General features: G+C 33.5%; 1 protein-coding gene and 1 pseudogene across 1 annotated transcript; both read right to left on the bottom strand.

The window, feature by feature from the left end:
* Positions 1-1,682: 1,682 nt before the first annotated feature.
* LOC132609001 (uncharacterized) lies at positions 1,683-2,634 on the bottom strand. The gene is made up of 2 exons (XM_060322833.1): positions 2,151-2,634; positions 1,683-2,079 (listed from the first exon to the last, which is right to left on the bottom strand). Exons 1-2 carry the CDS (start codon positions 2,461-2,463, stop codon positions 1,865-1,867), a joined length of 528 nt encoding a protein of 175 aa, XP_060178816.1. The 5' UTR covers positions 2,464-2,634; the 3' UTR covers positions 1,683-1,864.
* A 1,761-nt stretch (positions 2,635-4,395) lies between these two features.
* On the bottom strand, positions 4,396-7,933 carry LOC132610125 (glutathione transferase GST 23-like; annotated as a pseudogene).
* Positions 7,934-10,774: the final 2,841 nt, after the last annotated feature.

Below are 10,774 nucleotides of genomic sequence, written 5' to 3'. Positions count from 1 at the left end.
TTTCCTCTTCAACCATAGATTCATCCTCTGCATCATACCCGAGGATTTCATTGGCTTCTTTCATGTTCTGCTCAGCAGCGGCGAGAGCCTGAGCATGATCAAAAGAAGAAGGGTTGAAAGTCTTCAAGAACTCATGATGAGCTTTGTTAACAGCCCAACTGAGAATTTTCTGTTTTTCATCTTCAAAACCCTTCTCCATATCTTCAATTCTTTGTTTGTACATGTCTTTCCGACCCAGGAGTTGCTTTGCGTAATCACGCAATTTCTTAAAACGATCCATAAACTCCGAGAATTTTTTGTGGCTTTCCGCCAACATAACATTTTTCTTAATGAGATCCGGATCTTTATCCCTCAACTCTTTTCAGAGAGTTTGAATATCATGTTTATTTTGATTTAAATCAATCAAAGCCTGTGCAAGCTCTCCAAAGTCTTTGACATTCTTCAATTTCAAAGTATTAAAGTAAGATTCAAGTTTGTTGAGTTTGGCATTTTGATCCCACAATTTGTATTGGAGATCAACTTTTAACTGATTCGATTCTACTAATTTTTGCTTCAGATCGCTAATAGCTAACTCTTCCTGCTTCGCTATGTGAAAAGCTTCAGCTTTTTTCTTTTCGATATCGGCAATTTGCTTTCGAAAATTTCTTTCATCAGCCCGATGTGCCATAATTTCTGCTTTGGCCCTTTCTAACTCCTCGACGGAGGAGTTGCGTTCCTTGTTCAAAATCTTCACTTCCTAAGTGAGTACGACATTTTTCTCGCGAAGCTTTTGAATGAGTTTAGCCTCACCTTCGACACGTTCGAGACTTCCACACAAATATGTTTGGGCCGATATCAAAATTAATAAGGATCAGAGTATACAATGAAGGGAAGTAAGAAGAAAAAAGAAGAAGGAAAGTGAAAACCTATACCTGAATCATAAGCCCGAGGGCAACCATGTCCAGTTGATGAATAGGCATATTTTTCAAAATCATATTCTCTGTAGGACCAATATAGTTATGAGCAAAGCGACTCATCATGTGAAGATTGGCCAAAAGATTATCCTCAACTGATAGTTCAAATGAATGATTACGGTTGATGGTAAGAGGAACAAAAGACTTCATCCATATAGTGGCGGGATCATCCGCCTGAACAAGTTGAGATCGAGGATCAACCCCGTGCAAGATATTGCCTTCTTTCCAAGCGATTTTCCTTTTATCGGCTACAGTAAAAACGAAAACGGGTTGAGCGGTATTGTAAAGAACACTAGGGGTACTTGTTCCTCGCCGCTGAAAAGGAGAAGTAGAAGTACCGGTTGGGTTACCAACAACACTGGCATCAATGTTTTCAATATCGACCAAGCCTTCGACATCGGCTACAGCCGCTTCACGAGAGGGAACTTCAACTTTAGCTACATCAATATTACCAGGAAGACAGGTCTTAGTCTTATCGGCAACTTCAAAAATAATATTATCGGTGATATTCACCTCGGGAACCGCGGTATCACCCTCATTATGGCTCTCAGTAACAGTTGTTTTCTCCAACTCCTTCATCGGAGATTCATCTGAAATGACAACAATATCAGAAGAAATTAGAAGCTCAACCCACCTTTTACGACGTAAAACTAAAGAAGATTCTTCTTCAGAATTAGTACTCTCGTCAATTAGCTTGAACTCACTTGGCGTACCTCCTATCTTCTCGTGAACAACATCTGTTGATTCCGAAAGAGATTGTTTTCTCGATCTTTTCTTCTTCAAGGCAGGCTCGTCAACAGCCTTGGAATCCTTAATTTTGGCATTAGACCTCTTACCAGTAAGAGATCTTATCTTTTCTAATGCCGACTCCTCGTCACTCGGAAGAGTCAGTCGTTTCTTTGCTACGTGTTTCACCTTTTTTGAAGGACCTGGGAAAAAAATGAATATAAAATAAACTCTTTCGCCATTACATAGTAAGATATTTCTTCAATATCTTTACCTCTACCTTTCGTAGAGGCTCCATCCGGCTTCATGTCTTTGAGAGTACGAACACTCGCTGAAGCTTGAATCACGGTTTCGGTAAACTCCGTTATGTTCGAAGGTTTAACCAATATAGGGTTAAAAGCTGTTGAACGAAGGGAAAGATTAAAAAGACAAGATTGTGGTAATAAAGAAAATTAAGAAAAATAATATTACCTCTCGCATTCCATATCTCTGGGAAGGTGCTAGCATCCCCGCTCACCAGTTGTGCGGTAGAGATAAATACGAACTCGTCAAACCAACGCTGATCATGACCATCCTCGGGATCTTCAAACAATTTACTAGATCCCCGAGCTCTAAACATAATCATAGAGCCTCGGATAAAACAGATCGAATTCAGATATAAAACATGATCGAGAGTAATATCTACCCCGGCAAGATGAGCAACGTGTTCAAGTAATTGAAACAAATCGCCAAACCCCGGGGGTAATTTGTGCCTCACAAATATTAAAACGGCGAAAAAATTCATCTATCAACGGCGAAAGAGGTAAAGTAAAGCCGATAGTGAAAGGGAAGATATACACTGTAGAATATCCGGGATGATGAGTAGTTGCAGACATATACTCTTCGGGAACTACGATGTCAAGATTACGAGTTGTCCAGTGAAACCGTTCCCGAATAGAATCAAGAGACTCCTCAGTAACGAGAGAAGTAATTGAAGAAACTAAAACCATCCTTTCTTCATCTAACACCGAAACATCGCGATTATCGCCTTTCGGAAGAGCAATCTTTAAATCTGTAGTATGTGAAGGATTCTTCGGAATCACACTATCAATAGAAGGCAGATTCATATTTACCATGTCAATTTCATCATCACCAACATCAGAAGTTGGTGAAGATGAAAGCCTGGAAGCAGCAGCGGCAACAATAGCATCGCTCATAAATTTTTTGGGAGGTAATCTGCTCTTAGGTTTTTCAACACCCACATTGGGAGGAAGAGCATCAACAATGACGATCTTTTCTAATAAGATGTTTTGAGAAGACGAAGGAGAAGACAGGGTTGAAAATCGAAGAAGTTGAAGAAGAAGAAGAAGAAGAAGAAGAAGAAGAAGAAGAAGAAGCAAAAGATATTCAAACAATTAAAGCGTGAATTGGAAGCAAAAATAAAAGGGTAAAAGTACGCCTTATAGAGGAATCATTATTACATCGGGAACTGGCGAGAAAATGAAGGGCATGGCAACGATCACGTGCCCCACGTTTGACTTCGTCATTAATACGAGTCTTTTCAGCTTCTGCGGTTATGCCACGTACCCATCACGGTAGTGGGCCACGATCTAACGTTAGTTACAACGTTTCTTATTCCACAATGAAACAATTCAAATCAAGGAAAGATTGATAAAAATCGGCAAAAACAAATTCTTTGGGAACATCTTTGTGATGAACCCGAAAAAGTGAGGGACTATCTGTATGAGTAAAAATTACAACTAACACGTGGACCAACATATGACTGACACATGTTAGTTAAGACAATGGCGTAGAAAGATCTAATGGTAATGCCGAGCATAGTAATTACGGAGAGGTAGCTAAAATCGGCGACATGGTCAACGAAGAGAACACCAACGGGAACAACATATGAGATCCTATTGATTACGCATTAAATAGAATGAATGCAGTAACGGCAAAACGGTTTCTAACAGCCAGAATCAAGGGATTAAATGACAATCATTAATTCAGCAATTAATAATTGTCGTTACCTACACACAACGGGAAAGGCACCAGACAGGACCAAATACCTATAAATAGTACTTTCACTTGTATATCTAGGCATCGAATACTCACTAAAAAAGAAATAGATTATTCTTGATTACTTTCTATTTATTATTATTATTATTATTATTATTATTATTATTATTATTATTATGATTCTCTGATCATCAAGCTCTTGTTCATTCTTGGCAAAGGAGAAATCCATTGTTGTTATTCATCATAATTGGCATAAGTTTACTTTTTCTCACTATTTATTCTTTATCAGCCTTTATTAACTTGCTTGTGTATTTTCAACCATTTTATCAAATTGCTACCAACTGTGGTTAACCTTATTTAAATTCTTAACTATTTGGGCAAAGTACGATGTTTGACTCAAACAACAACAATCATTAAACAAAATATATTATGCATGACGGAAGAATTTGTGAGATATCGTGTTAACACAAATGGTGCCTTGGCTGGTGAAAAATATTATGTCTTTGATTATTTTGTCATGAATGCAATTTTTTCATAACAAGCCTAAAATCTTAGGAGCTGTTTGGACATGATTTGAAATCATGATTTGAAATCATGTTTGGACATGGAATTTGAATTTCTTAAGTTGTATTTTTTCTTACAGGCATAAAAACCCCACAAGTTGTGAAAACTATCAAAACTTTCTCAATTCTTATACAATCTTACCAAATGAGCAAGTCATAGTTTATAACAAAATTAATACGCTACTAGAAGGCCTTTTTGAAAAATACAACATCAATTGATCAAACTTTAGTTCAATAAAAAGAAAAATTTAACATAAATAGTAATGTAACTACTCTTTAATATAATCATCTCACATAGCACGAACATAAATAACAATTGGTAGAAGTTAATAAGGTTGATAAATGATTGGTGGGAGTAATTGTTAAAAATATCTACCAACTTATGAGTCTTTTTTACAAAATATAAACTTATAGGTCAAGTTTTACATTTAAAATTTTGAAATCCCAAATCATGTCTTTTTGGACTATTTGGGATTTCATCTAATGAGATAAAATCGCATGTCCAAACATTGATTTCATCTCATGACATGAAATCGATGTCCAAAACGTATACCCTTCTCATAAAGGGGTTCCAATTTGTGATATTTTCACAATACAAAGCTAGGTTTGAAACAGTTCACTCTACACTGATTCATTTTCACATGTTCTGATTGTTACTCTGACTCAAAAAAAGAACAAGGAGAAGTTCAAGACTCAATCAAACAGGGAGAATACTCAATACTTGTCTTAGGAGAATACGCATAGATCAGCCAAATTTGTGTGGTCCATTCTAGCAACAGTTGAAAAATATATATGTCCGATCCTCAATATTGTGTTGCTGACTTTGATGCAACAACCATTTTTCTACGACGTTTGAAATGATCTAGCAGTGCATCCCGATCTGGAATATTTTCTTTCATTACAGGGACTTGCTTAAAGTTGTTAATCCAAGATTGTAAACGAGGAAAATCGTCTGGTTGAAAGACCTTTACTCCAGCAGCTTCTTGTATGACTTCCAGCCAGAAAGCTATCCAACCAAAGGCTATGTCAGTTAATCCAATTGTATTCCCACCAAAAAACTTTTTCTTTCCAAGACCCTGTTGTTCTATAATTTTCAGCACTTCCTTGGCATTTTCAGTTGCCTTGGCTTGTTCTTCTCCTATCGTGTGAAATATTTGGAAAAAATCTGGGCTCTGCATCAAAATAATAATGTGTTACTTCATAGCTCTTGTAGGCCTATTATATATATATAAAAAATTGACTATTATCAGATTAATTCAATTTTTGTAATGAGGCATTCACACAATCTATATATAAGATAAAGCTACGCATAGACAATCCTATGTGACACTTCTCTATGACTTCTATTGACATTTATCTTTTTTTGAATTTTTTTGAATTTTTCTTGCATTTTTATGCATAATCTACTAACTAAATGACTTTAAAAAGCTTGACCAAATAAATTTTGCACTAAAGCCCACGTTTCACTAATCAAGTCAGGTCTTTAAGATCAATGTAAGAACTGATGAGGCATTGTTGTGATAAAAATCATTAGTTTCAATTAATCAGCTTTTAACGCAAATGAGTAATGACCGGAAAACGTAAAAAAAATGAGGCTGGTTTTGCTCCTGAAAAGTCATAGCCACTAAGCCAATTAATTGCATTCAACCTTATTCCAAAATTTACGGTCAGAAAGCCCTCTATCTCTTTTTATTGCCTAATTATTGAATAAGTTCTATAAATCTCTTTTCATTGCTTCCAAAACCTACAGCTAGAAAACCAGATTTTGAATAACCATCTGCTTATTTAGATTTTGGTGATTGATTGATAAGTTTTGCACTTAAATATCTTGAGTATAAAAAAAAATCAATATGGTGAGTACATTTTGCTATTTGTTTATGAATTTTACTTTGTTAGTTTCTCTTTTATCCTCTTCTAAACAAGTATGAACTAAAATTATGTTCATTGAATTGAATTTTGTAGAAAGACAGTCAGTATTGCTATGGGATCATACATAACCCAACTTGGCCTTATAATCTAAAGGTAAGTTATGCTCTTTGCCTTTTTCTTACGATAACAATTTATTGTGCTTTAATTCTAAAATGTTTGGAATCGGCTTTATGAAAGCTCACTATGCTATTTCATGTAAATCATCTAAAGAATTGTCTTAATGCTTCTATTAAAGGTAACAAAATTTGATGATCCTATATTATTATTAATGATTTCCTATTATTTGCTCCAACAACCAACTATATGTTTATCTTTTACTTTATTTTATCTTATATTATTCCTAAACTCGAATGTATTGTTTGTTGAACTTAAAAAACTGAAAAGGAAAAATAGTACCTGAAAGTTTTATTTCCTTCCTTTCTAAAAAAACTATATAACAATTTCATTTTGTAGTTTTTATTTCTTCCTTCCTGTAAAAGTTACATATAAGAAATATAATTTGTAAATTCACTCATTGAATATGTCTTTCGTGCCTGCGCGAAGCGCGAGCATTTTCACTAGTTAACAAACAACTTCATGTCCTTCACGCAAGAAAATGATTAAGCCTTTTTTTAAAAATAAAAACCACCCAATGTCTAATATTCATATTGGGCCCAATTAAATTCGGCTATTAAATCTACCCAAGGGTATGCTATAGATCGATAATATAAAGAACGGAAGTGTTAGTCATCAACCGTTAAAATCTTAAATGAGTTAATCTATACAATTCAACACTTGCCAACAACAACAAAAACAACTATGTACGTTGTCTCAATATCTAGCAAGTTGGGGTCGACTATATGAGTCTTCACTATCTATTAAGCTCTTGATTATCTTATATTACAAAAATTAGTTTCTTTGTCATGCGAATTTTTTTGTATTTTCTACTGACATATAGATCTCTAAGAAATCTAAGGGCCCGTTTGGCCATAAATACCAAAAACATTTTCATTTGTTTTGGAATTTTTGAAGTTGAAGTTGGAGTTGTGTTTGACCATAGTTTTTGAAATTGTAGTTTTTGGTGAAATGTAGTGTAAAAAGGTGAAAAAAATTGAAAAATTTTGAAAAACAAGTTTTTCTTGTTTTTAGTATTCCGGAATACAACTCCGGAAAAAAGTAAATAATTTTTATGGCCAAACGCTAAAAGCAAAAAAAGTGAAAAAAAATGAAAAGTTTTTATGGCCAAACGCCCACTTAAAGACCCAAAATCTAAAGTAAACATATGGATACTAACATGTCAAATTAAAGTTGAAGTAATCTAACTTACCTTATCTTCTCCGAACTTGATCCAAAATCTAGCCTCAGCCTTGTCACGAGGATCCTTCGGGAACAAAGGATTCTGGGGCCATGTCTCTTCAATGTATTCAAGAATGACTGTGGACTCAACTATTGGTTTTTCCAGCATGTACGACAACTGGGATCATCTTATAAATAGGGTTATATGTCAAAAGATCATGGCTCTTGTTAGAAAGATCTTCTTCTATGTATTCATAATTGATACCCTTGTGTTTTAAAGCCCAAACTACCCTGTAACTAAAGGGACTACGAGAAGTTCCCAACAATTTCACTTGCTCTTCCATTTTTTCCTCAGTTGTGATTGCAATTTCCAAGACTTTATCTTGAGGAATGCGTCAGACTTGGAAATTTTGACCAAATGTTAGGTTCTCTTTTGTGAACAAAATGTCAATTAGTAATGAGCTAACACTATTCCTACCTATTTGAATAATTAAAATATAAGTATAAAGATGAGACAAGTGGAGTCAAGATAGAAATTCCAATTTAAATAATGATCTTTTGATGGCTATTTAGTGCTTATCCCATCTACAAATGAATGATGTCCTCATTTATTTAGTCAATAAATGTATGGGGTTCCTCAATATTTGGCCTTCTCTTCTGTGACAGTAGATGATGTTATTACTCTCATGTAAATAGTGGATTTGCAACTCTTTTATTTTCTTTTATTTAAAAAAAAAACATTTAAGCAAAATTCATACTACTTGATAACGCGTGTTTCTCTACAAATTCTGAATTATGAAAATGAGACAAACGGGAGAATAAATGGTTCAACAACAACAACGTATTCACTATATTCCCACAAATGGGGTCTCGGAAGGGAAAGAAAAATGCAAAGTGGATAAAATCATCTCTTCAATTTTTTTCCTTTTAAATTGCATCCGTTCCATCACACCTCACGTGTTAACATTTTTTTTAATGCATAAGCTAAATATATATAAAATATAAAAGTTACTCGTAAAATATACTCCTATCGTTTATGTATACTCGTCAAGGGATAAATTAAATTAATTAATTGATTGTTTCATAAAATTAAAGAGTTTTTTAAAAAGCAGAAGAAAGAAGGGATGAGAAAAACTGAAAGGCATTTTTTCTGTTTCATCAGAAATAAAATAAAAAGAAAAACTCAAAGGCAATTTCTGAAAATTTTTATTTTAAAAAAAAAAAAATCATTTTGGCATTTCCCATCTAGTAATTTCACCACTTCCAAAAGCAACCAAAATAGTCGTGGCTGTGTTTGGATCATCCAAAATTAATATCCCTTAAGTTACGGTGGTAGTGGCCATGTTTATACCTTCACTAACTACTCCATTTTAAGCCACGCTACGGTGGCGCAATTCTCTTATATTACCCTCAATTCAACCAACTTCTATATTACCTCCAAACACTTTGCATTTTCCTGCCCAGTGAACGATGGTGGAAAATTCCACTAATGCTTCAGACGTGTCACCAATTCAAGACGTAAACCCAAATCGTTCTCCGTAAATTGTAACAATTCCAGTCCTCCTTCCGTGTCTCAATTTATGTGATGCTTTTTTTTAGTAGTCTAAAAAAGAATGGTACCTTTCGATAGGGGCGAATTTGTGTGTAAATTTTGGGTCACGTGAACACATGATCACTCGACTAATCTCGATATATTATGTGTATAATTCTGAAAATATATATAATATTAACTAAGTGAACACATGATCATAATAGGCTGAGTGGAGCACTAGTTAAATGTTATCTTTGTATTCTGAAGGTCACGAGTTCAATCCCCAGCTTGGGCAACTTTTTAAATTTTTGCCATTATTTTCAATGGTGAACCCATCCTCATGAAATCCTGGTTGTTTCAAATTATTTATCGTTTCAGAAGTTCAACACACAATTAATTTTTTTTTTTTTTTTTTGCCGATTTTACATTTAGTAGAATTTTTTCATTAATGTAAATGACACATAAAAAGACAAGAGATTATAACTTAGACATAACTAAGGATAAAGTTAGTCAAATACACATGGTGACACTATTTTTGAAAAATCTTGCGTACGCCACTGATGCTTACTTTCAGTCTTTAGTTTTCTAAACTAGTAGCAGAGGTTGTGTATTTGTTATGGATGAACTGTAAGGACAAGAGCAAGATGTGGTAGCTATGCTCAAGTTTTGTGAAAGAAATAAAAATACTCAAAGGAATAATATAAGCACAAGTGAAAGACCTAACAATGACTATATAAAAGGAATTTATTAAATTAGAGAGAGAAGGTAGGAAACTTTACTTAATAACTCAAAAACTCTTGAATCTTACTACAATGAAAAATATGTAACAAGGCATCCCTATTTATAATTACTACTATATAGAAGCATGCTTCGTCGTCTCACCTTAAAAAAAAATATATAAGGTGGGCCCCATATTAAAAACACCGAGCAATATATAAAAAAAAGTGGACCTCACTATCTCCAAACTCATGTAAAAAAAAAAAAAGATGGACCCCATATTAAAAAAATCAAGCAATATCAAAAAAAAAAGTAGTGGACCCCATATTAAAAAAAAAGCAATGTCAAAAAAAAAGTGCACCCCATATTAAAAAATCATAGCCCCATTAAGTCAATAATGGTGGATTCATTACCACATGCGTATCAACCCATTAGTGGGAGCAAATAAAATTATTGTACAGCAAAAACATGGACCCCATATTATTGTTTTTCTTCAAAAGATTAAATAGTCAAACCATACAATTTCCTTTCGTTTTTTATATTAGCCTGAGATCTAATCTAGCTATTTAACTGTTCTATTCGCTATTCCGCCATGTCATTTATTTGTTATGTTTACTAAAATCAATATACTTAAAATATTTATATTTTAAAATAAGATAGAATTTAATTACTTTTTCATTTTTATTCTTACTCTAATAAATGTGAAAAGAGATTAATGTCGTAAAAGAAAAAATAATATTAAATGGAGATCAAATAATGAATAAGGTAAATTAGTCAAATTCTGATTCTAATTGACGTTTCCTTAAAAAACCATGCAAAAGACAACATGACAGGTAAAATGAGTTAAACCAAGAATATTTACCAAAAATTAAAAAATAGGAGTTCTTCGTTTAAATAGAAAATCAAATTTCTACTTTTTTTCGTTTTAAACATGTAAAATTAATTTAATAATTAGAATTAGAATTATCCAAATCAAAATTTGATAAAAAAATAATAATAATTGTTTAGGTCCAATCTACATACATTAACAATAGAATATTTTTACACCTTTAAATTAATCGAATTAAAACTCAAAGTATCAA

This window comes from Lycium barbarum, chromosome 9 (assembly GCF_019175385.1).
Source record: "Lycium barbarum isolate Lr01 chromosome 9, ASM1917538v2, whole genome shotgun sequence".
Classification (NCBI taxonomy): domain Eukaryota; kingdom Viridiplantae; phylum Streptophyta; class Magnoliopsida; order Solanales; family Solanaceae; genus Lycium; species Lycium barbarum.
This window is presented reverse-complemented; position numbering and strand designations above follow the sequence as displayed.

Bases quoted from the DNA above. Each gene is read 5' to 3' on its own strand.
- LOC132609001 (XM_060322833.1), bottom strand. From the start codon at position 2,463: ATGAATTTTTTCGCCGTTTTAATATTTGTGAGGCACAAATTACCCCCG. The intron at 2,080-2,150 runs GTAATATTATTT...TTCGTTCAACAG, and splicing joins AGAGATATGGAATGCGAGAG to CTTTTAACCCTATATTGGTT.